This window comes from Diceros bicornis, chromosome 6 (genome assembly GCF_020826845.1).
Source record: "Diceros bicornis minor isolate mBicDic1 chromosome 6, mDicBic1.mat.cur, whole genome shotgun sequence".
Lineage (NCBI taxonomy): Eukaryota > Metazoa > Chordata > Mammalia > Perissodactyla > Rhinocerotidae > Diceros > Diceros bicornis.
Window position 1 is genome coordinate 34536255 of NC_080745.1, and position 25652 is coordinate 34561906.

Here is a 25652-nt window from a genome sequence, read left to right on the forward strand (position 1 = left end):
TTGTGAAGGGGAAGGACTTGAGCTGAGCCCTGAGAGATGAGAAGAATTTGGAGGAGAAGAGAGGAGAGAGACATCGCCAGTGGTGGCAGTGCCGGCGGGGGTGCAAAAGCAGAAGACTAGAGGCGGGGGTGCGTGAGTGTTCTGTGGACAGCCAGGGCACAGGGACGGAGAGATGGTGAAGCAGGAAGTGAAGCTCGGGCCTTGGGGAGGAGCGCTGAGGATTTTCTGTGGGACACGCTACCAGATGTTGCACACACACGTGTCCCAGTGTAGAGGTGCGCCAAGCCTGTTGTGTACTCCTGCACCTGTGCGACATCTGTGTGTGTGTGCACGTGCACAAGAGTGTTGCAGGCTCTGGAATCTCCAGTCAAGCCTGCTCCAACTTGCCTAGCTCTTTACAAAAGTTAGATTTCCTTCCTTCCTTCCTTCCACAACTGGGAATGCCTACCGCATCCCTGGCCCCGGGCTGGGCTGACGGATGTTAGGCGCAAGTGCCAGCCCGAGGCAACTGAAAGGTGGGGGTTGAGGGCAGATACAATCTGTGATGACTACGTATTGTGCTAAATCAGACGTAGGTACACTTCTCAGGCTGTGCAACAGTACTAATTCTCTCCAAAGAGGAATGGGGGAGAGTAGAAAAGGCTTTAACCCGGCGACCAAGCGGAGCTGACTCGCTGGGACACCGGCAGGCTCCCCTTCCTGGAAGCCCCTCCCGCGGGGCTCTCGGAGCGGCAGTGCCCCCCACGGCCCCCCGGGGGCGCTGCGGGGCCCCGAGCGGGCGGCTCTCGGGCGCCCACCGCGCTCAAGGCTCGGCACTCACGAGCCCGGAGGTTTCGTGGCCGGCCGCGTTCCGCCCGCTCCCGGAGCACCAGGACTTCCCCTGCGCGCCTGCGGCCCGGCTCCGCCAGACGCCGCTCCGCCCGACGGCGACATGGGCGTCCCCCGAGCCCCGGAGGCCAGCGGCCGGCGCTGGAGGCCCGTGCTCCTGGCTCTCTTCCTGGCTGCCTCCCGAGGTAAGGTCGGCGGGATCCTGGGCGCTGGGGACACAGCGGGCGGGGAGGGGAGTCGGAGGCCATATGGGCGCGCCCCCTCAGCCTGCCGGGACCCCCGCCCATGGCAGGGAGGCTGCTGGGACCGCTTGGCAGGGGGAGGCAGCGTCTCTGCCAAGTGCTCTGGCTGGGCAGTGGGCACATCTGTATGCTCTGACAGCTGCCTGTCCAACCCTTCCCTGCCCAGAGAGCCCAGAGTACCTTCTGCAGAAAGGAGATAGACACGGTGGGGACAGCCCCAGTGTGTTCTAGTGGATGCCGCTGGCTTCTGACACCTGTGGCATCTCCCTGTCCCTCCCGCCTCAGGGCTCCAGGATCTCTCAAGGCGCAGGGGGTGTGGTGCTCTCAGCCAGTGCCCTGTACCCTGGTAACACTCCTGGTTGAGCCTTGGTGGGCACTGGTCAGTGGGGGCACTGGTCTACTCCCAGACCTGGGTGCCCATCTGGTCCCTATCCTGAGGGTCTGATGGCTGAGAGTTGAGTGGTCAGCTGATTCCTGGCATCCTAGCAAAGCTGCAGCTCTGGGACCTGTGTGGGGCACTGGGGAGAATGTGGGACACTTTCCCAGCTTGGCCTGAGCCGCTTCTGAGACCTCAGATAACTTATAGCATCTTTCTGGCCTCAGTTTCCTCGGCTTAAACACAGCAGCTTTACACAGGGCGGTGCCACCGTCCTCTTCCAAAGTCCAGACTGTCACAACTCCAGGTGGCATCCTAGCGAGGACACAGGGGCTCCTGGGGGGAGGGCAGAGGTCTGGTACCCACAGCCTGGCCCTGGTTCTTGCCTGCCCAAAATTGAAGCGGCTGGATCTCAAGGGAAGAGGGGGCTGGCAGGCAGCCTGTGGAACTAAACTTTATGGAGAGGGCCCAGGGAAAGTGTGAATCATGCAGAAAGTCAGAGGGAGGCAGGAGGGAGGCGGGGAGCTTGGCACAGGGACCCAATGGGTGGGTCAGGACTAGGATGGGGAGCACAGGGTAAGAACAAGAGGAGGAGGCTGAGAGAACCTGGAAACACCTCAGAAACAGACTGGGGTGCCCGCAGGCAGCATGTTCTCTCAGCACTTGGAGGCTGGCCTGGGCCTCTGATAAGGAGGAGGGAGCCCACACCTCACAGAGCTGCCTAAGCCCCAGCCTGGATGCTCCCCAGGATGACAGCTAAATGGGGGGGCGCAGCCTCAGCACCAAGGCCGTGGCTCATGGCAGGGCATGGCTTCTAGAAGGAGCAGGGGATGGTGGCAGGCAGGAGGGCCAGCACCCCACTCACCACAGACCACCTGCCCCGCCCACCCTCCCACTGTGACCCTAGAGGCCCTTCTGTTTTCTGACCCCTTCCCTGCCCTCCCCTGCCCCGGCTGCTCTCTATTCAGCGGCCCCAATTTGGGAAACTCAGTTCTAGAGAACCAGGGCCTCGGGACCCAGCCTGCAGAGCAGCCAGCAGCAGAGAGGCTCAGAGCCCCTCGCTCCGTAGTGTCTATACAGTCAGGAGCCTTCACCCCCAGAGGTCTTGGCTCCTCAAACAGCTTGGTACCCCGTCTCTTCCCGGGCCCAGCTCAGGGAGATCATTAGGGCTGGAAGCAGCTTTCTACCGAAAGGAGCCAGGAGAATTTTCTTAGTTTTAAACTACTCTGGGACTCAGTATTCTTTTTTTTTTTTTTTTGTGAGGAGATCCGCCCTGTACTAACATCTGCCAATCCTCCTCTTTTTTTTTGCTGAGGAAGACTGGCCCTGGGCTAACATCCGTGCCCATCTTTCTCCACTTTATATGGGATGCCGCCACAGCATGGCTTGCCAAGCAGTGCGTCAGTGCACCCCTGGGATCCGAATGGGCAAACCCCAGGCCGCCACAGCGGAATGCGAGCACTTAACCGCTTGCGCCACCGGGCCGGCCCCCAGGACTCAGTTCTTAACTGTAATATGGCATGCTAATGACTATTCATCCTACCACCTAGTACAGTGTGCAAGAAGGGAGATAACAGAGGGGAGGCCTGGGCACAAGCACAATCAGCAGGGTCTGTGCGTTGGAAAGACCTGCTCACTGGCCTGCTGAAGTGCTGGGTTGCCTTGGGCAGGACTGCTCAAGGTCAAAGCCTTCATGCCTGGGAAGGCGAGGCGGAGGTGGCTGGTACAGGCCTGTTCTCTAGGTCTGGGGGGTGGGCCGGCACCAAGGAGAATGGTGGTGGTGAGCAGGGTGCTCAGGAGCACAGGCAAAGTTGCAGATACCCTTTCCTGGGCCTGACTCAGCGTGAGAGGGGTGGAGGGAGGCACCTAGGGAGCCAGGACCCAGCAAACCCCAAGGGTGGCAGAGCCTCTTCTTCCCCTATTGGCTGGCATTCCTAGGACCTGTGGAAGTTGTTGTCCTTGCCGTGTCCTCATAGGCTGACCCAGGAGTCCCAAACTCTGGGACTAGCACATGGAGGCACATTGGGGCTAGGAAGGGGAGACCTCATCTTGCCCTTCATGATAAACAGGCTGCAGGGCCTTGTTGAGTAACCCAGTGGCGCAAGCCTCTGACACAGCAATGTCCAGCTCTTAGGAAATCCATGACCTGGGGTGGAGAGAAATGACCTGGAGGCCAGCCCAGGGGCATGAGGGGGCATCTATCCAATGCCAGGGGCACCCAGCGATACTGGGGAGCCCCTTGCTGAGCTGGGCTGGTGGCTCCTGTTTCCCCCCAAGTAGGGCAAGGGGTCCTGGCTGGGGCGTGACCTCCTTAGGAGAGGGTGACCAGGTGGGAGGTGCACTGCTGGGAAGCCACAGAGGCCACCTTCCTATAGGCATACACATACGAGGCTAAGGCCCAAGCAGACTGAGGGTAAGAAGAGAGCAAGGAAGGGGTCCTCGGCGCCCATCTGGTCTGTTGGCAGTGACCCCTTCAACCAACCTTGACTAAGCCCCACACACTGAGCTTGAGGCCCCAGGTTTTAGGCCAACTATTCATCCAGGAACAGTGTGGCCTCCCCAGGGGAAGGTGAGCCAGGGAGTGGCAATGCAGCTTCCGAGGGATGCTCAGATCCCCTCAGCAGCAGCACTGGCACCCCAAGGCCTTCCTGATGGCACCCTGTGTGGGAACTGTGAAGCAGGGGACCTGGAGTTGTGTGTCCCATGTGCCAGGGCTTCCGGTACAACCCTGTTATTTCACAGTCTGGCTTTGGGAGTCAGTCAGACCTATGTTCAAATCCCAAGATGGCCATTTACTGCTCTGTGACTTTAGGCAAGTTACTCAGCATCCCTGAGCAAGTTCCCTCATCTGTCAAATTGGGGTGATGACAGCACCTCCCTCAGAGGGCTGCTCTGAAGAGCCAGTCACAAACACAACACAGAGCCTGGCACCTGGTGCATGCTGCATAGTATTATGCTGTTGTTTCTGGAAGCCACATGCCATTGGTTCTCCATCTGAGCTCCTTGCTGCCTACAGGGCCCTGTGGAGTGCCCACGGTGTGGGAAGACACTGACTGGTTTCACTGGGACAGGACTCTCTAGAATCCTGGAGGTCTGAAGGATGCAAAGGCTGGGCCCAGGCACCTGTAGCAACTACGGGCCCAGTCTGAATGTCCATGGAGGTGTCTGTAGATTCTCCTCTTAAAGTTCCCCAGACATGGGGACTTTGCAACTTCAAGGCAAGCTGGGCCCAGGATTTGCTTGAGTCAGTGGGGTCTTTCTTGCAACTGATCCTTACATTCAGCCTATTTACTTTGGCTGACGATCCCCAGAGAGAGACAATGGTACCACCGTGCCCGTCAGTAATTCAGTAATGAAGCTGCTCTGCTACTGACCAAGTGAGCACAGATCTTTAACCTTTCTACATGGGATTCTATTTCCCCTGGGGACCTGGGGTCAAGTCCTGCCTCTGCTGTTCACTCACTGTGAACTACCACTGTGACCACGAACACACGCTCCCCCATCATCTGAGCCCAGGGCAGGCTGGGTGACATGGTCTCAGCGAGGCTGACACGCCCTTCTGAAGGGTAGTTCCATGATGATGTTTCTCGAGCTTTGGTCACTTGTTCATCACGTGTGGGATTTCTGCAGTATCTGCCTATCATATGTACTTATTTTTTTCTTTAAACCTACTCATTCTTTTACTTAAGTAAATAGATTTTAAAAGGAAACTTTATATCACCGCCATAAATGGAAAGCCAGTATCACTTGCCATAAATAGAACAAAATCATGACAGTACATAATAGGAAAACCAAATAAGGGTATTAAATTCTAGTGGGAAACTATAGTCTGGAGAAGGCTCTGAGCCTGAAACCCGCTGTCCCTTGCAAACAAAAAAAAAGGGGAGCTTAGTAAGTGACAGGGATGTTTTGAAGACATATTGGCATCAAACTGGGACTTTCTCTTTGATGTAATCAGGACTGAAAGAGAATCGAAAAGGGAATACCCTTCTCCCTATGTGGTTCGATGTCATTTAATGCTGTGAAACTACAACTACCTGTGCTGTAGATGCTGTCACCTCCTCTCCTTCACCACAGAGGCAAACTCACCACTGTGAGGAGCGTTAGCTGGTGGCAGGGGACAGTTCAGCTCTCCTGGAGGAAGGGAGAGAGGGTGGTGCTCCCCATCCTAAGAGGCTAGGGCAAGGTCAGAGGGCCTCTCTGGGTTTCTTCCAGCCCCGAATTCTCCCAGCCCCTGTTGCCTTCCCCACATAAATACAGCAGCTCCCGATGGGTCCAGGTCCTCTTCTATGCTGGGGCCAACTAGTTATCCTAATAACCACAGGGAGAGAGGGAGAGGGAGCTTGCAGCTTCACTGGCCAGGGCCCAGGTAAGCTGGGCCCTCATTGGCCAGGCCATCTGTCCATCTGTAGGAAGGAGGTGGGGCCTCCAGTTATTCCCTGGCTACCTCTCCCGTCCAGACCTACTCTACAGCCAGACTGCCTGGGTTCAAACCCTGGCACCACCACTTACTATTTGTGAGACTCTAGGCAAGTTACTTAACCTCTCTGTACTTCAGTTTCCTCATCTGTAAAATGGAGATGATAATAGTACCGACCTCGTAGGGAGGGAGGATTAAATAAGTGAATCCATGTAAAAGTGATAAGAATGATGCTCAGCACACAGTGTCAGCTACTACTACTGCCACTGAGCCTCCTGCACTGAGGGGAGGGCACAAAAAGACTTGTACCTGAACCTTAGGAAGTCTTCACAGCACAGGGTCTTGAATCTGGGCTGCATACAGTCATCCTCAGGGAGGGCCCAGGGGAGTCTGGGAAGGAGTCATCCAGAGAAGCATCCACTGGCAGGGCCTCTGGCCTGCCGCCCGGGCCCTCCCTGGGGAGGCATGCTGGCTGGCAGCCTCCAGCCCCGGATGCATGGATGCTTTCCCAAGGTACTGGAAGTGCCGCTTCCTCCAATAGAACCTGGCTTCCCCTTCCCGGAGTCCTTGTTCCAATGTGAATGGACACTTCCTGTGGGGGCAGGTATCACTAAACACATCTGAGATGTCCTTTGTCCTTGCTGGCCACAGAGCCCCATGGGCTGACCTGCCAGCTTCGAGCCCTCAGCCCCTCTGCCTGGGGTACTTCCTGGAGCTCAGTGATGGCAGACTCAGTCCGGATTGGTCCTTGCCTCTCTTTCCCTCTGCACTCTGCATCTTGATAAAGACGGAGCCTGGCCTTTCCCTATACCCTCCATGGACTATCCTGGGGGACAGGGCCTGGAAGGGAGCTGGAGACCAGGTCCATGTCTGTTTGGGGCCGCCTCTGAGGGCCAGGACCTGGCGTTTTGCCTGTAGCACAGGGCCAGCAACAGCAGGCGATCAGAAACTGTTTATTTACAAGCCCTAGCAGTGAGACAGAGTTCAGCTGTTTGGGTGGGGCCTCCCAGCCAACTAATCAAGCTGGGGACCTACCTCCAAAGGCTGGGGCGTTGCCTTGGCAACTGCAGGCTAAGCTCATGTCCCGTCAGGGAAAATACACAGGTCTGTCCACACCCACACACACCCATCCCGTGCACACCCACAGGGTTTCATGAGGCGCCTGCTGGGTGGAAAGAGGTGAAGGTCACGAAAACTAGCCTCCTGAGATGAAGCCAAACGAGAGCCCCTTTCCCCTGTGCTGGAACTGAAGCTTTCACAAGAGGCCGAGCCCACTTGTGGCCAAGGGTCCCACAACCAGAAAGCGGCAGAAGCAGGACTCAGTTCTGAGCGGATGTCCCTTATGGAACGCAGCGCCCCCACAGCCTCTGGGCCTGGGCCTGGCTCCTGTTAGGACCTCGGTAAATATTTGTGGCATGAGAGAATGACGCTTTCGGTTTGGGTCTGAGGCAGAGCAAGGACGCTGCGTGGAGAGGGCAGAGTCAATTGAAGGTCAGTTCACTCTCTAAGCAGCTGGAGGATGAGGTGTAGCTCCGCCCACTGGCGGGTGAGGAGTTCTTCCCGGCCACAGTGCTGGTGTGTCCAAGGTGTGGGTCTCAGCTCAGCCACATAGGGCTGTGTGGTCTTGAGCAAGTTGCTTGACTTCTCTGAGTCTGTTTCCTCATCTTTAAAATGGGGATAATACTACCTACATCAGAGGGTGTTATGAGAATTAAATAAGATGAGTATAAAGTCCCTCAGCAAGTCCTAACACATATGAAGTGCTTGTCAACTCCCGTGATCACCTTTGTGGCCCATTTCTTGCCCCCTTCCTCTGCCCTGAGGAAAGACAGCCCTGCCCTCCTGCCATAGGGTTTCAGAGCTGGAGGGCGCCCAGGAATGTGGAGAGTCTCTCAAGATAAGATGAAGAAAGGGAGGTTGAGAGAAGGATGGGACCTGCCCCAGGGCACACAGCAAGGGCAGAGCTAAGTGGGGACTGGGGCCCAGGGGTCTGAATGCCCGACCAAGGTTTTAATCCTGAGACCCAGAATTTTCCAGGTTCACAGCATTCTTCCTCCAGCTGCTTCTGCCTCCTTACCCAGTGACAGGTGGGGACTGGGATAGGGGTCTGGGCCCCAAGAGCGGCACAGTGACTGGATGGTTCCCGCCTGGGCACAGGCTAAGGCCCAGGGCCGGGTCATTGTCCTGTCCACATGCTCTCAGCCACCCTGGAGCCAGGGGCCTTCCTCCCCACCCGCTGTCCCCAGTCTCCAACAATGACCCAGGTATCCAAAAGGATCTGCTCCTGACAATAAACAACATCCTCCTGCCAAATAATTATAATTCCAGCCGGGCCATCTATAGCCCGATAGCACACGTGCGTGTGTGCAGCCGTGGGGTGTGTGCCCTTTTTCCTCAACGCTGTGCCCTTGAGTGTCGAGGACAGGCTGCCCTAGGCCTTGTCCTGGCTGGAGTCTCGGACACAACAAAGGGGACGTTCTCTCTCCCCCCAGGACAAAACCCTGTGGACCCTTGGCCCACTCCTATCTGGTCCGTTTGCTGCAACTGAACACTCTCCCCCACCCCCTAAACCTGCATCCCAGTGCGGCTTCTCCTTTTTCTAAAAGGGGAAGAGGTCCTTCTGGGGCATGTGGGGTGTTGGGGAATGAGCAATGCCCCTCCCTGCCACTGTCTCTGAACCCCAGTTCTGTGTGTCCCCCTGAGGGTTTTCAAGGCAATTGCCTCTAGGGCTAAAAATCCCCTCCCCACTGCTGTCGGGGCAATTCTGTGGTCTTTACCACCATTGCTGGGACCCTGAGGCTCTGGGCCTGATGCCCTGCTGGAGCCCCTGGTCTGGTGCCCCACTGGAGGCCCTGCTGCTTGCTCCCACCCCGTCCCACCTCCCTGTTCACAGGGGCACCTCCCCCACCCACAAGCTAGCCCCACCTTGCCCACATCTCGGCCCTGCCCCATCCACGCCTCCCTCCACTTAGCAGGCCCCACCCGGCTCAGCTTTCTGCTCTATTTCTTGCTTCTGCCTCCACCTCTGTTCTCCCTGTTCCCTCACCTACCCCAGACCTGCAGCCCCGGCCTCTACTCAGCTGCCCTCCTGTAGCCCCAAGGTGGGTGTGCTCATGCAAATGCTGCTGGATCTGGATTCTGCTCCCAGCCTTGGGGTTGCTCTGAGCCTGGAGATGATGTTGGGAGAAGGGAAAACAGGGCAGCAGCTGGGAGAGGTGCTGGTGGGATTGCCATGTGGCCTGCTGGGGAAAGGGGGAGCACAGGGCAGAGATAACTCCAGGGTCTACTCTTTGGGTGGGTTTTTGTTCTTCCTGGGAATGCCTGAGATACTCCTTTCCCTAGCTACTCCCCACCCCCACTTACTGGTACAGCCATGGTTCTGTGGCCACAGCCACCCTGCACAGGCCTGCACAGGCCTGTGAAGGGGAAGTCTAGGCTGTCATGGATAGAGCCAGAGGCACAGCTGGGTTCTCTGGCGCTCCTCTTCCACCCAGCCTGCTGAGGGGGGTAAGAGCAATAGATTGGCTGTCGGAGGAGACTTGGTTAGTCCCTGCTCTGCCAGGCTTCTACTGGGGACCTTGGGTGGATCATCTCCTCTCTCAGCCTGAGGGTCATATCTGTAGGACGAGGGGCTTGGGCAGTGGAGTCCCTCCCTGGCTAGCCCAAGGAGCCACACTCACGGCTCAAAAACTCAGATGTCCATGGGGCCAAGCAAATATGGCAAGAGAGTGAAGCAGGCCAGGTGGAAACATTAGGGAGTAGTGGGGACTGTGGCAACTAGAACACCAGTGTCCCGTCTAAAGGGTAGGCTGCTACTCAGCTCCAGCTGACAATTGCCTTGTAGGAAAGCTGGTTTGGTGTTAATCTTCTGATTTTCAAAGAGAAGGTAGAAGTTAGAATTTGTATACCAAATTCCTGGTTTTTAAATGTTGGCCATCTCAAAAAGAATGTAAAATACTTTGAGGGTCAAATAAAATATGTCTGAAGGCTGGATATGGCCTATGGGTTGCCAGTTTCTGAACTTATTTTTTTTCAGTATAGTGTCTAATTGCCTGAGTTTAATTCTGGCTCTAGCACTTATTTGTTGTGTGATCTTCAGTGAGTTACTTCACATCTCTGTGCCTCAGTTTCCTCATCAGTGAAATGGGAATGAAAGCAACACCTACCTTATAGGGTTGATAAACATGCCCATAAAGCACTTAACATAGCACACAATACATGTTATTTCTTTTTCTTCTAGTTTTAGCTAGATCCTGCTTTACCTGAAGCCCCCCATGCTCCAAGTTCTGAGTTTATATCCTCTGGAACTTCAGACAAACCACTTTCTCTTTCTGGGCCTCTGTGTTTCTGCCTGAAAAGGAAACCAGCATCTTGCTAAAGAAGTTCTGAAATCTCTGCTCACCTTGGCAATGACTTTCCAAAAGTCTGGGGCTCCCAGACACGGTTCCCTCTTACATGCGAGTGGAGTGAGTGGGAGGCCCTGGTGTATGTCTGTCTTCCTTACCTCCTGGGGCCTAAAACTCCACCCTTCCAGACATATTCTTTGGAGCCATGGCTTTGCTGCCTCCTCACATTCTGCTTTAAATATACAGGCACTCCAAGATTGCACACGAACTGTTATCAGTCATTCACACCTTAGTGGGAAAGAACTTGAAGCTGGCTTCTCCATTCTATTGTGTAGAACTGTTTTCACTCCTAGGAAATGCTTCTTGAATTGCTGAAATGAATCAGAGACCTATCCAGCTCCCATTCCCATGTATCAAGCACCAACTACTAGCAAGGCCCCTTCAGAGCACTTCATGTGAATTATTGGTAATCTTGCCTCAGCTCTGGCAGGTAGATGTTTTTGTTTCTGTTTTCTAGTGAGGAGTCTGAGGCTCAGAGTCTAAACGACTCACAGCTGTTGCATTCCAGTGCAGGCTGGGCCAGTTCCCAAGCTACAGCGGCTCCCTCCTCCTGACTGGGCAAGGCTTTCCGCTCCGCTGGGGGGTCCCAGGCTCTGAAGGCAGGAGGGGCATCTGGAGGAGGAGGTGGCGTTATCTTGGGTTCAGGCAACGGCAATGAAAAGGACATATCCATTTGGATTCTCTACATATTTCCAAACTCTCCTTCCCTGCCTGCCTGACCTACAACAGCCCCTGAGATGCCAATTAAAATTAAAATATCACTAACGTCTAATAATTGTAGCTCTCCCTCCTATGTCTGCAGAGGGCATTCGAGCTCACATCTCATGTTCTCATCTCACGACCTCTCATGACCCTGTGTTGTAGCCAATCTTTTTCTCACTGCATACATGAGGAAACTGAGGCTCACAGGGCAGATAGAGGAGCCGGGACCCCGGCCTGGTAAATGCCGGGGTATTGGGGTAGGGTAAAGAGGACCAGGGGTTGCTTCATTTGCTTACTGGAAACAAAATGAACTAGAAAATATTTCAGAGAAGACTGGGCGGCAGGCAGGCCTGGAGGAGATGACCTTTCATGCATTCCCTGTCCCTCAGACACCTGGGGTTTTCCTGCCTCCCCACCACCTGGCCCAGGCCGCCCTCTCCACTTGCTGAAATCCTATTTGTCCATCAACCTCGAAGACCCTCCCTCCTTCAAGAAGTCTCCTGACCATCCTCAGGAAGGCTATGTTCTTCCTCCTCCAAGTGCCCTGAAGGCTGGCACCGGTGTGGCCCGTGGGGTTACTTTGTCACGAATGCAGGCCTTGTCTGCCCAGCTAGGTTGTAAGCTCCCGGGGGGACGCCACACGTTCAGCATCCTGGGGAGATGTAGCACCTGGCACAGGCCTCACACACGCAGGTGCTCCACTGGTGCCCACTGATAACGAGATGGGAAGGCACGGCCAGCCCCAGGAGTGGGAAGCGCCAAAAGGGTGCTGATGGCCCCCAGAGGGCTGGTCAAGGACAAAGGGCTGCTGTTCCCAAACAGCCTTTCTGCTCCCCATCCTGCCTCCCCCCGACGGTGCTGGGCATGGAGGCTGGAAGTGCCAGGGGCCAGTCGTGGGCAGAGCCACGGTGCCTGTAGTTGGGGGGTGGGGCGGGGAGCTAGAGCCAGGGCACCTGCTCCATCCGGGAGATGGACACATGGCTAGCCAGGCCCAGTCTGCTACCTGCCCAGAGTCTTTCCTCTGCCTCGTCCAGCTTCCCCAGGGTAGGGGGTCCCCCACCTGCGGAAGCTCCTGTGGCTGCTCTCACACAGCCTGGGATGAAGTCGGATCCATGAGCTAACGAAGCAGCTGGGGCTCGGGAGGTCAGCTGACTTGCCCGTGGCCTGCATCTGGGGAACAGCTGAGGGGAACCCACATCTTTGGAGCCCCAGGCCAAGGTTCTTCCCCACTGTGGGGGCACTGGGAGTGGCACTGGCACAGGCAGGTGACAGGCTCTCGTCTCTCTGAGCAGGTCTGGTGGCAGCCTTCAAGGTCGCCACACCATATTCCTTGTACGTGTGTCCCGAGGGGCAGAACGTCACCCTCACCTGCAGGCTCTTGGGCCCTGTGGCCAAAGGGCACGACGTGACCTTCTACAAGACATGGTACCGCAGCTCGTGGGGCGAAGTGCAGGCCTGCTCAGAGCGCCGGCCCATCCGCAACCTCACATTCCAGGACCTTCACCTGCACCACGGTAGCCACCAGGCCGCCAACACCAGCCAGGATCTGGTCCAGCGCCACGGGCTGGAGTCGGTCTCCGACCACCATGGCAACTTCTCCATCACCATGCACAACCTGACCTCGCTGGACGGTGGCCTCTACTGCTGCCTCGTGGTGGAGATCAGGCACCACCACTCGGAGCAGAGGGTCCACGGGGCCATGGAGCTACAGGTGCAGAGAGGTGAGGGCTTCCTGACCTGGACAGCCTGGGGGTGTCACTGTGGGGATGGTGTGTGTGCCCGTCTGGAAGGGGAAGGAAAAGCAGAGAGAAGGACAGTGTGACTGTGGGGTGTGGTGCTGTGTGTCTGATGGTGTGACCGTGTGTGACACTGTGCTGGAGGGGGTATGATGCTATATGCATGGCACTCCAGGGGTGTGTGTGTGAGACAAGGTGGCCGCAGTGTACGGAGCTGTGTATAAGTCTCTCTGGTTAGCTGGGTGTGATGGAGAGGAAGGGTGTACATGGCTCTGTTTATGACAGTGGGACTTGTTAATGGGAGAGGGTGTACGAACCCGGGTTGGGAGTGTGACCGCTCATGACAATACCATGGGTGTGATATGTGACCTGGGGCATGAGTTGGTGAATGGTCGAATGGCTGTCAGGGAACATATGTGTGTGTGTGCATCTGTCCAGGTGAGAGAGCTAGGGGCGGTAGACTGGATGGCGGTGTGGGCGCCGGCAGGTATGCACATGCTGCTGGGGGTGGCAGAGAAGGGGCAGGGCATGCCCGGCTGTGCGGTGAGAATATGCCTGTGTGTGTGTGTGTGTGTTGGGGGAGGGTGTGCAGGTTCCAGCTGGGCCAACTCTAGCAAGCGGCAATAGCGAGGACTGTGACAGGAGAGGGGCACGGCAGCCTGGACAAGCCTACCTGGCTTCCTGGGCCTGATGTCAGCCTAATGATGCTTCTCTTTGCTCCCGCAGGCAAAGAAGCACCATCCAAGTGCATCGCGTACCCACCCTCCCCCAGGGAGAGTGAAAGTAAGGGACCACCCTCTTGCCCCTTCTGGGTTCTCTGTTCTCCTCTGTCCTCATCCAGGACCCCATTCTGAACTCTGACCTCACCACCCCAAGCCCACGGAACCCCCATTCTTCCTTTCCTGCTATTGCCCCTCCAGAAGCCCACTCCCCTCCCAAGGCCGAAAGCCTGAGGGTGCAGGCTCCCTGAGGGTCCAAGCTCCCAGAGTCCTGCTCCCGACTCCTTGGGTGGGGCTGTGCCCTGGCGGTGACCTTTGGCCAATGCCCCTCTGACAGGTACAGCGAGCCACAGGCAGCTGAGCTTGCTCTCAGTGGGTACCACTCCTGCACACCAGCCCTCTTGCCACGTGGCAAGGTTGGAGGGCTCTGGGGGGTCCTCCTGGCTTGGATTCAGCTACTTAAAATGTGCTTGTTCTGTATGGGGAGGGAGGAGGGAGAGGCTCAAGAAGGGGAACAGAATTACCTGTCCTGGAGTTCCCGCTACGTGCCAGGCACTGTGCTAAGTCCTTCCAAGTACTGTTATCGCAGTGGATTCTTAAAAGAACCCTGGGAAGTAGGCATCACCATCTTCACTTTACACACATGGAAATGGAGGCCCAGAGAGGTACCCTGCGGGGGATGGGGGAGCCGCCCTAGGGGGCGCCCCACTCTTCTGAGAGGGGAGGGTCTTGGCTTCCCAGCCTCTATCCACCAGTATTTATCGGGCATCCAGTGTGGACCAGCCCCTGCCTAGGCCCTGGAGATACAAAAGAGCACACTCCTCTCTGCCCTCCAGGAGGACACGTGCAAAGACAGAAGCCAGGATGGGAGCAGTTAACTACAGCCCTCGCCAAACCCAACTCAAAGGTCACGGTGACTTTCTACTCAAAGTCTCTTTTTTGAACCAACAAAGGACTAGCCAGGAACAAAATTAGAACAGACATTTCAGTCTGAGCCAGACCCACATGGAGCTAAGAACCTCTTTGGTTCAAGTCCCTCTCCTGCACACCGCAGAACTCACGTGTCGCCTCAGCACCAAGCCACTGCCGTCCTCACTTCCTTCACCAGCAGCTCCCTGGTGCTGGGTGGAGAGGGGCCTCTGAGCAGCCCCTGCCTTCCCACGCAGCAGCTCACTACTGTGCGTGCCCACACATGTGCCCGTGTACAGGCCGGGTGAGCCTCACCTGGCAGGGCACACGAGTGTTCACTTCCCCATTGCTCCTTCCACTCTGAGCAACCCCCAGTCCTACTTCTTCCTCCAGGAGCTCCTGCAGAGCTCCCTCTGAGACAGTCCCTTCCGCCATCGCCCCATTTCACAGATGGGTAAACAGGTTCAGACAGGTGAAGGGACTTGCTCCTAGTCTCTCAGACCCAGAGCCAAGAGGAGATGCCAGAATGCCTGATTCTCAGTGTGCAAACCCTGCCTGAGCGCTGGGCTGCTCTCCCCTCTGTCAACACCGACTTTCTGAAAATTAGTTGTGCAAGTTATGTCTTGGGGACAGAGACAAGAGATGCCAGAAGGGACAATGCTAGAGAAATCAGGTGCAAAATGGAGAGGGAGCAGAGATTTGGCTCATTTTCTTGATCTAGACTCTAGAGAAGCAGCTGCTGGAATTTTAAGGGAATAGAAGTCACCTGGGAAATCCTAGGAGTCCAGCTGATAAGAGCCAGAGGGTGAGGCAGGACCTTGACCTTGACTGTCAAGAGTGGGTGAGGCTTCCTTTGCTGGGTGGGCACCTCTGCTTTCAGGCTGTGACATTTTCCATCCTCTCCAATTCACGGGATGTGCAGCCCCACCCTGGCCCCTGCTTTCCTGAGCTACTGTCCACAGTGAATTGGCTCCTTGAGGGCCAAAGGGACATGTTTGCTTCTGTCCCAGCTGCTGAGGGCAGGGGGATGGCTTCAATGACCTCTGGAGTCCCCTTCATTCCCCTTCCAGACTCTTGGTTCTGGAGGTCTGGAGACTACAGCTGTGGTGGAGTCTTGGCACTAAGGTCTCGGATGAGAAGAAACCCAGCCATACTTTTAGGTGGGGGCTCTGGACAGCACTTCCATTCTCTGGGTACCATGTGTCCAGGGAGAAAGGGGAGCAAGTGTGTCCCTTTCCTATAAACAGAAAGGCAATCAGTGTCATCTAAGGGGCTGACTCAGGGATCAAAAACTCAAATGCCCCTGGGGCCAGGGAGCTGGTGAGTGAGACGAAAGGGAGGAGTGGAGACTGCGGTGAGTGCCCAGCTGCCAGTCTGTAAGTGCAGTTCCAAGTGCTGCATGCCAGGAGGGGGGCCCAGGGTTGCCAGAGCCACTACGTTTTCAAACAAAGTCAGAAGTTCACATTTTACATGAACTCTCAATTTTAAAATGTTGGCAACTCGTAAAAAAATAATTAAGTACTGTGTGGGCCATGGTTGCAATCTGAGCCCATTCTAGTGAAAGGCAGTGTGGTAAAGCGGTTAAGAGCACAGACCCTGAAATCAGCCAAGTTGCTTAACCTCTCTGTGCCTTACTTTTCTCATCTGTAAATAGAGAGGATTATAATTGTACTTACTTTCCAGGTTGTTATGAGGCTAAAATTAGGTACTATATGTAAAGGGCTAAGAACCATGCCTGGCACAGAGTTAAGTGCTGTGTAAGTGGGGGCTGGTATCACTTCTGCAGAATTCTAGGCCTGGCTTCCCAAGTCAACTCATCCACTCCCCTGTGCCAAGGCAGGATGGCATATAGATGGCTGCAGGCAGTGGACACATATCCTGTTTTCTAATGGCTTACAGACATCTGCCTGGTGACTCACGTGCGTAGTGGGCCCTGGGCTCGCCCCTGGGTACTGCCCTCCACTGCCGCTTACCTTTGGAAAGATCCCAGTCCCTGCTCTAAGACAGGTGCCCCACAGCCAGCCTTGGTACCTGATCAGCTAATGATGCTTCCGGCCAAGAAGCTCTTTGAGTGTTCCTGTTCTAACTGCAGCCCCGGTCTCCTAATGTTATCCTTGGGAAGTAGGAGGGTAGCTGGTCTATGAAATCATCTGAAATCCCAGGTCAGCCTGAGGTTGGGGGAGGTGACAGGAGAGGAATGGGACTGAGAAAGCTGGTGTCCAAAGAGCCCCGAATTGCTGAGGGGCTGTGGTTTGTCACTGAGCTCAGGGAAGGGGGCTGGGCGGGAACCCCTCAGCTGGGACCCCTCATGGGCATCTCCCCATGAAGGAACCTCCCCACCCCCAACACAGCAGGATGTGTGGCCTGCTTTCATCCAGCTCTTTCCCTGGGGAACCCAACCAAGCTCCGTACTCTGGATATACCCACAGGGTACTGCAGGCCCTGGACAAAGGACAAAGACCTGCTGGCAGGGGCAGGGCCAGTAGGGCCCCTCCCATCCCACCCTGCTGTGTAAGGGCCTGCAATACTGCTCAGTGCTGCTCTGGCAGCTGCCTCCGCCAGTGCCTGGTCACCTTCCCAGGATGAGCCTGGCTCTGGTTGGCTATGAAGCAGGACCCCACCGCCCCCCAGTACTGGCCATGCTTAGGGGGAGGGGTGAGGAGCTGTGGCAAGGCTGGGCCCTGCAGAGGGGCCCATGGCTTCAGAGGGCAGTTGGGCCCCTGCCCCAGCCTCAACTCTCAGCCCAGGTTGTAAGGAAACCAAGTCCTGATCCCCTAGAGGGGCCACAGAGGGGGCATCTTTGCCTGGGGACAGGAGTCAGGCAGGGAGGTGAGGGGAAGCCCCCCACAGCCAACAGGGAGCTGGGTTAAGTGAAACGGACTAACCTCACCAAATGTTACTTAGTACCAATCCTGAGGAGACCTGCTTTGATGACTAGAAAAGAGTGCTTTGCAACCAGCTTCTCAGGTAGAGCCCACAATCAGGTCCTGTGATGAGGTTTAAAAATTATAGAATTATAGACTGCTTTTACTTTCAATATTCCTCGTCAAAATGCAGCCCTGCTCAGATCTGCGGGGAACCTGCTTTAATGTAGAGTTGAACTTGCTTTGCAATTAGCATATAGCAACTGTTCCTGTACCACTGGGTACTTCTAAAGTGCCTGAAAACAGTTTGCTCTCTTCCGAGTTGTGAACACACCCCGAACGAATGCTTGTTTACACCCTCGGGCTGTTTTGCAATACGAGATAAAGACAGCCTTCATTCCCAAATACTAGTGCAAAGGCAGCATGGAGACCACAGCCCATTCACCTTCTCAAAGCTCCCTGGGGCCAAGCTGACACTTGACAAGGCATCCCTGCCCGTCTTGGGGAAGGGCTAAAATTGGGAAGGAAATGCGTTTACGCTGGTTGTGGTTCGGAGGGCAAGTCTGTTCCCAGCCAAACTCCTTGAGTCAGCAGATGGACTAAAATAAGTCAAGCCTCTCACGCTGTTGGTGGGATCGTGAAGCGGTACAACCTTTGCGGAGGGCAATTTAGCAATAGCCTAAAAGAAAATGTACATCCTCTTTGGCTCAGCACTTTCACTGCGAGGAATTTATGTACAGATGTACTTGCCCGAGTGAGCAGAGATGCATACCCAAGGAGTCCATTGCTACATTATTAGTTATGTTGAAAAATGAAAGCAACCTCCATGCCCGCCAATGGGGACTGTTTTGATAGATTTGGGGTGAGCCACGTGATAAAGCTCTAGGTAGATCTCTGTGCTGATACAGAGACATGTCCAACCGTGCTCAGTGGGAAAAGCAAGTGTCATGTGAAAAGCATATCATATATATGCTGTACACACAGGGAGCATATCTAGGCCATAGCAAGAAAACCGTGGACAGTGATTACCTCTTTGGAGGGGGCCCAGGTAGAGGAGGAGGAGGAGGAAACTTTTAAATATTTTTTTAACTCGTACATTCTTGTGTGTGTAATTTAGAAAGTTTAAAATTTAAAAATGTCAGATGAGGATTCACATTTCTCTAATTCTCGCCTCGTTTTTCTCTCCATGACTCGTATGTGTGAGATCACTTCTAGAGGCTCTGCCCATCTCTCAGGGGATGAGTGTGGCTTTTTATTCATTTATTTTTCACTGTGGTAAAACATATGACATAAAATTTGCCATTTTAACCATTTTTAAGTGTACGCCTCAGTGGCATTAATTATGCTTACGTTGTTGTGCAACCATCACCACTATCTATTTCCAAAAGTTTTCATCACTTGGGCTCCTGGTGACCTGGAACTCCGTGGCATGGGGTCTGTGAAGGGCCTGCCCTCCCTTTTCAGGGAACAAGCTGCGGCCAGGGTGGTACAGCTGTCCCCAGTGGGCGTGGATGAAGACCCTCTCTCTCCCCTGGTGCTGCCTCAGCTGTAGCGCCTGGCCTTACTTCTTGTGCTCTGGGCCCACTTGGGGAAGAGGCAGAGGGCTCTCTTTGAAAGGAGGTCCCCTGACCTTCCGTGCCTCTGCAGGTCACTGAGGGTCTGGCTGTGGGGCCTGGGTAAAGGTGGCTTCCCGTCCTGCCTGGCCTCCCCTCTCTGGGCCTCAGTTCCCTCTCAGGAGGAGCAGTGGGAACGGGGCCTCATGTTGGCTGCCTCTCTGCCCTTTCAGACATCACGGCTGCTGCCCTAGCTACGGGCGCCTGCATCGTGGGCATCCTCTGCCTTCCCCTCATCCTGCTCCTGGTCTACAAGCAAAGGCAGGTGGCCTCCAACCGCCGTGAGTATCCCGGCCCACAGGGGTGGGTAGGGGGTGTGAGTTACCTGCCCCAGCCCCAGCTCAGCCTCTGGGATTAGCAAAGGCAAGAGGCAGGCGCAGTTCCTCTCTGTTCCAGAGATGGGAGTGGCTACAGTCCCTGCAAGGAGCTGGGCTCAACGGCAGAGAGAAGACGGGACCCAGGCCCTCAGGTGCTGTTTCTGGGGCCTGACTGCCCACCCGCCCCAAGCAGTGCTGGCTTGGCACTCAAATATCTGTTGAGTGAAGAAATAATCATATGGAGTAGTTCACATTGGTTTATAAAAATGCTGCCACTGGGAGATCCTGTGGGGATCGACTTTAACGTATGGGTGGGTTTATTTTGTAATTAGTATAGCAATCTTGGGGCAAAAATGACCTCTGGATTATCAGAACTGGGAGGGCCCATGGTGATAACTTAGTTCAACTCGTTCCTTTTACAGCTGAGAAACCTAAAATCAGCAGGGTTAAATAACTAACCGAATGTCACAGAACTCAGTAAGTGGCAGAGCTGGGACTCAAACTCAGAGCTTTCAACTCACGCTTTTTCCAGGGAATATAATCCCACCGTTTAATTAAAATGTGCGTCAGTATGCGTATCGCAGCCAACAACCCCTAACCGGGAGGGTTGCTGTGCCAGGTACCATGCCAACCTGTTACACACATTCTCCACTTATTCCTCATAACAACTCGACGAGTTTCTTCCTACCATTGTCCCCATTTTACAGCTGGGCAAACTGTGCACAAAGAGGTTCAATAACTCGCTAAAAAAACTGCACAGCAAGTAAGTGGTGGAGCCAGGCTTCAAGTCATGGCCACAAACACCTTTTCACCCTCCTCTGCAGATGAAAGTGCCCCTTGTCCTTCCTCTGACTCCACCCATGAGTGTCAGGCAGTCTGAGTCCTCCAGGAGCAAGAGGCCGGGGAGTCCTCTGCCCTTGGCCCTTGCATCGCCTCCCCCGCCTCTTCCCCTCTGCCCGGCTGCAGACAGTAACTGAGGGAAGACTGCTCTGTCACCAGCTGGCTTGTGGCTCACACCTGATTTCCTTTGGCTGGACCATAACAACTTGACACCCCTCTCTCCCTGGGGCCCAGCGTGGAGCCCCTCAGTGTGTCGCTCAGGGGCTGTGGCCACTTTTCCCTTACTCTCAGGATGCCCATATTCCTCTCACAAAACCCCCCCCAGCCTCCCTACAGAAATGCCCTGAGGTTGGGTGGGGTGAGGGGCAGGTGAAGGCGTTAGAGCAGAAAGAGGAACCCAGGGGCTCAAGCAGGCAGAGGAATGGCTGCAGAGCTGCTGTCAGCTCCTGCTCATCTGTGTAGCATTTCCACGAGGTCAGGAAGGGATGAGGAGTGAGACATGCTCCTCTAGGCTCTGCTCCCAGGTGAAGAGGTGCTCTCTGTCCCCTTTACTCCAGACCACAACACTGCCTCCATCAGGGAACAGGAGCTAGAAAACAAATTTGGGGCAGAGGATGGCGAGGGGGTTGTTCCTGTTTTTGTTGCCTCACGTCCTTCCTCACAGGGTCCCCAGAGGTGAGTCTAAGGCTCTGCCCATGTCCCAGGCTGGAGAAAGGAAAATCAGAGAGGGGACATCCCCAGGTCAGAACATTGTGGGGCTGTCCGGAGTGCCAGCCCCCAGTCTCCCCTACTCCATGCACTGGGACACCTTCAGTGTGAAAACTTCCCAGAGGAAGGGACAGAGGAACTGGGCGCTTGAGGAGCTGGCCTGAAAGGGGCAGCAAGTGGCTGCAGTGGGCGGGCTAGGGCTGCACTGTGAGCAATGGTGAGCACATCCTCAGAAACTGACGAACCTCATTTCTGTGGTGGGCAGCCACTCCGTAGCACCTTATCCCCAGCGTTAACATATGCAGGAACAGATCAGTGTCAATAACTTATCTCCTAATAAAAATACTTTTAAGGCCAGTCCCTCCTTCCCTTCCAAAAAAAAGCAGCAGAAAAAATGAATTGTCTGATTGAAGTCTTAGAGACAGACACAAGAGATGCCGGAGGGGATGATGTTAGAGAAACCAGGTGCCAAATGGAGAGTGAGCAGAGATTTGGGTCATTTTTCTTGATTTGGACTCTAGGGAAGCAGCTGCTGGAATAAAGGGAGCAGAAGTCACCTGGGAAATGCCAGGAGTCCAGCGACAGGGTAGACGCTGAGCAGGTCTGGAGCCCTGAGCGGGGCGGCAGGTCGGGGATGGAGTGGACAGGGAGTGTGTGTTGGTGCGCCCGGGCAGGGTGCTGGCACGGAGCCTGGCACGGAGGGCGTGCTCAGGAATGAGTCACATTCAGGAATCAAGAAAGAGAAAGAGTTGGGAGCCCTGAGGAAGGCAGTTGGCCACAGAGGCCAATGGTTGTGGAACCTATCCAGTATTAGACGGAGACTTGGTTTCCCCAGCTCTAAAGTAGGACCAACAATCCTTACCCCAGAGGGTGGGAGAGGATGAGCTGAGGGCACGCAAAGCACTCGCAGGAAGCCCAACGCACAGAGTCACCCGGTAAACAGTAGCCATGAATCCGATACCGTGGAGATTTCAGGAACTTGTGTGCAACTTCCCCTGTGTGTTCTGTTGTTGTGCCCTCCCCCACCATCTGTTTCCCCATAGTAATCAGCAGCAGAGCTCTTAAAATGAGAAGGATCTGTGGGAGTATATGGAGAGCTGCAAGAAAGAGGGAAGTAGGGGCTGCTGCATCTGGTGGGTGGCCAGGTTGGGGGATGGGGAACCCCAAGAGTGGGGCAGGGCAACTGCAGCGTGGATGAAGACAGAACGTAGTGGGATGGCTGAGCAGTGCTGGGGCTTCGGGCCCCCTAAGGTTCCTCTAAGAGATGTCACCTCTAAAGGCACCCTATTAGGCAATGTGAAGGATGGGACAGAGAGGACCAAGAACCCTCTAATTAGGAACTGACCTTGCAACACTCCTACCCAGTAAATCATGGCTAAAGACCAGGACGTGCAAATGTCCAAACCAGAAGCAGCGAACGCAGGAGCCAGGCCTTTGGTTGACCCTTAACCCTGAAGGTCCAACACGGTCTGAGTCAAGCCACAGGAGAAAGCGTCGGCTGCCTCTGGTCTCCTGCAGACAGATGTTGTCCTACACACTCGTAAGATGCAGCCGGGTTTCCTTTATCACCGGTCAAAAAGGGCCGCTCACTGAGGCCTCACCTGTGGATAATCATGCAGAGCACTGCCATACAGGCCTCCCAAGGGAACAGAAGTGGGCTCCAGGGCTGAGCCTGGCCCTGCCTGGGCTTGCCCCATTCCCCAGGGGCATCTGCCAACGGGGGCAGGGATGTTGTCTGCGGAAGCCTTCCCTTTGTGACTAGCTTCTCCGTCTGTCCCTCCCCAGGTGCCCAGGAGCTGGTGCGGATGGAAAGGTAAGACCCATGGAGACCTTCCCGAGAAAACTGCCCGCAGCTGGCCCCACCCCGCCTCAAAGCTTGACAGGCTCTCTCTCCTCGCCTCTCCCTCGCCTGTGGTTCTGTAGGGCAATATCTATGCCCAAACTGTGGCTGGAGTTAATGCAGAAAGGGGGAGGGGTCACTTTCAGCCAGGACAGACTGATTCTCCCGCTTCCCCAGGATCCTTTCCCCTCTCCTCCTTGGTAACTGGTTGTAGCACGACAGGGCTCAGAACACAGACGTGGCCTCCCTGGTCCTCCCTGTGCCCTGGGCCGGCTGTCAGGAAGGAGATATTTCTGTGGGCCCCTGTTTAGCTGCCCAGCACAGCTGGTTGGAAGAGCATCTGCCATCTGCCATGGAGGCCGACACATCTGTGCTGGCTGGCTGTTCTCCCTGCCACCCGTCACCCAGCAGGTTGAGCTGCTTGGATGAGCCATGCACCCACCTTCGGGCCTCAGTGGTCAGCTGGCCAGGATGGGGGAGGGGAGGAAGCAGCTGAGCTAGGGCAGATACTGAAACATGCAAAGGAGACCAGTGCACCTGGACCTGTGCCCCTCCCTGCAGGGCGCTCCAAGGGGAAAGCTGTCAGGCCACAAGGGCTCAGAGCCGGGCAGCAGGCGGGGATGAAGTAGATAGGGGGTGTGGGGGTGTGCTCTGGGTAGGAAGGTGGCATGCAGCCTGGCCCGGAAGGCACGCTCAGGAATGAGCCACACTCAGGAACTTGACCCCGTACCTGCAACACCAAACCCAGAGCTGCTCTGGGTGTTTGAAAGGGATGATTTTCAAGACAGGTTGAGGGAAGTCCTGCTAGCGATCCTGCTAGAATCTCAGACTTGGAGGGGTCTTCAGAGGTTGTCCCACTCCCAAGCAGGAAGAGAAGAGAACCCCTCCCTTCAGCTCAAGACAAGCTTGGGGACATTGGATCCTAATGCCATTAACTCTACTGACCAAAGAGAAACTTGTCCTCAGATTCCTGAGGCCGATGTCCCTGAAGTGCCTCTGAGCCGGGGCTTCCTGGCTGGGCCCAGGGCAGATGGTCAGATGCCCTCAGTCGGGGCAAGAGGGAGAGTGCAGCCCATGGCCTTTCTCTCTGGCCCTGGATCCTCCCTTCCTGCTGGGAGAGGCTGCTCAGGCCTGGGGAGGAGGCGGGGCAGGTGAAGGGAAGGGTGCTGAGAAGTGGGACAGGCGGGGAGGGCAGAGGTCCCACCCCAGGCAGCACAGGTGACCTTCAGTTCTGATTCTTTGGCAGCAACACTCAAGGAATTGAAAACCCCGGCTTTGAGGGCTCTCCGCCCTCGCAGGGGATGCCGGAGGCCAAGCCCAGGCCCCCACTGTCATATGTGGCCCAGCGGCAGCCGTCAGAGTCTGGGCGGCACCTGCTCTCGGAGCCCAACACTCCTCTCTCTCCACCAGGCCCCGGGGATGTCTTCTTCCCATCCCTCGGTGAGTGCTCCCAACCCTCGAAGCACCATGCCCGGCAAGGTCATGACCTCCCCAAGGCCTGCAGGGCATCAGCCTCACTCCCCACCCTCCCTGGGGAGTCCTCCCAGCCTCCTGGTGTGGGGTTGGGGGTGAAGGGCAGAGGAGCCTCCCATTCACTCTGCTTCTCCTTTCTTTTGCAGAACCTGTCCCTGACTCTCCAAACTCTGAGACTGTCTAGGGTGCCAGTGAGCAGTTGCGGCTGGGCCTGGGGCAGGTGCATTTGAGCCAAGGCTGGCCCTCTGAGTGGTCCCTTGGCCTCGGCCTTGATTTCCTGCCTCCTGCTCTGAGCCCAGACTCTTTGAGATACCCCTAATGGCTAGACCCTAAACCCCTCTGGATGCTTCATGGCAGAAGGGAGAAGGTGTTGGATGGCTCAGCCCCTGTTTCAAGGATGATGGGGTGCTAGGATCCCACCTCAGAGACCTCAAATTCATCAGCTACAGATGCCAAATGATCTACTTCCTAGAAGCCCCCAAATTTCCAGCTCTATGGCAGCCTCTCTCCCTGGGATATGAGCCTTGGGACCTGACGGCATAGTTGGGACAAGATGGGCACTGGGTAAACCCCCCAGTGGCACCCTCCCAGGCATGAGACATAGATGTCTCAGGACAAGATGTGGAGGGACTCCTCCCCACTGTGGTGGACCCGGCTCCCCCATCTCTCCTGAGGCTGCCCCTCTGTCAGACTCACTCTTTGTAACCATGGGACTCTGGGGCTGGGCCTGCCTGCCGCTGGGCCATGGGAGCGTTCCCCAGCTGCCTGCTACTAGCAACCTCTCTGAGGAGCTGTCAACAGGTTAAGCAAATCTGGGGCTCCCACTGCCTGCACTCTGGTCCCCAGAGTTCACTGGCCAGAGGCCCCGAAACAGGAAGTACACACTGGGGCACGGTGGCCACTGTGAACCAACTGGCATGTTGGGCAATGGAGGCCAGGCCGGAGGTTGCACTGCCCACCGCAGATGGAGGTGAGGGAGGGTCGGTGGGGCCTTCTGGGAAGGTGAGTGGAGAGGGCTCCACCTCCCTGCCCTCCCCATCCCCCACCTCCACTGCTCACTGTGGTCAAAAGAGAGGGTGACCACATAATTTACTGTTCCAACCGTGACACTTCTGAGTATGAAGAGGGGGTGCTATTAAAAACTACATGGGCCACAGATGCAAACCCTGTGGATGGATGTTAAGAGCTGAGTTAAATCCCTACTCTGCTTCTGAGGTGCCTGAGGCCTAGGGGCCCGTCCTCCCCCACCCCCAGTCTGTGCTCTTCCCTTCCAGTCAGTCTGTGCTGAGTCTTCCCTGCAGAGTGACCTGTCGGGTGGGAGGAGCGGGGCATGTACATGGAAGGTTTGTGCCTGCTCTGCTCTGGACCCTCTGCTCCCATCTCCTGCTTCAGGGCGTGACCTGATTTGTTTTTATACACATACACAAGGAGAGCCCTTTGTGGAATTTTGATTAAAGGGTTTTAAAGCATGGAGAGGAGTGGGGTAGGGGGTTGTCTCTGTACACTATGGGGTAGAAACAGGGGAGGTGGGCCCGAGATGGGGAGGGGCGAGTTAGAGCTGGGCAGGAGCCCCGGGCACTGCACTGCGAGGGCACAGTTTCAGTTGGGCATTCATCTGCCAGCAGCCTACACTGGCTCTGCTGAGCTGGGCCAGGGTGC

General features: G+C 55.8%; 2 protein-coding genes across 2 annotated transcripts in view; one reads left to right on the forward strand and one right to left on the reverse strand.

Moving 5' to 3' along the window:
• Nucleotides 1-25652, reverse strand: part of LOC131407119 (cadherin-23) — a 74511-nt gene that overhangs the window by 37387 nt on the left and 11472 nt on the right. The gene's annotated exons all lie outside the window — the stretch shown is intronic.
• VSIR (V-set immunoregulatory receptor) lies at nucleotides 816-25464 on the forward strand. Its single transcript, XM_058543240.1, has 7 exons — nucleotides 816-1013; nucleotides 12267-12695; nucleotides 13437-13493; nucleotides 18989-19096; nucleotides 22466-22493; nucleotides 23767-23960; nucleotides 24140-25464. Exons 1-7 carry the CDS (start codon nucleotides 932-934, stop codon nucleotides 24175-24177), a joined length of 936 nt encoding a protein of 311 aa, XP_058399223.1. The 5' UTR covers nucleotides 816-931; the 3' UTR covers nucleotides 24178-25464.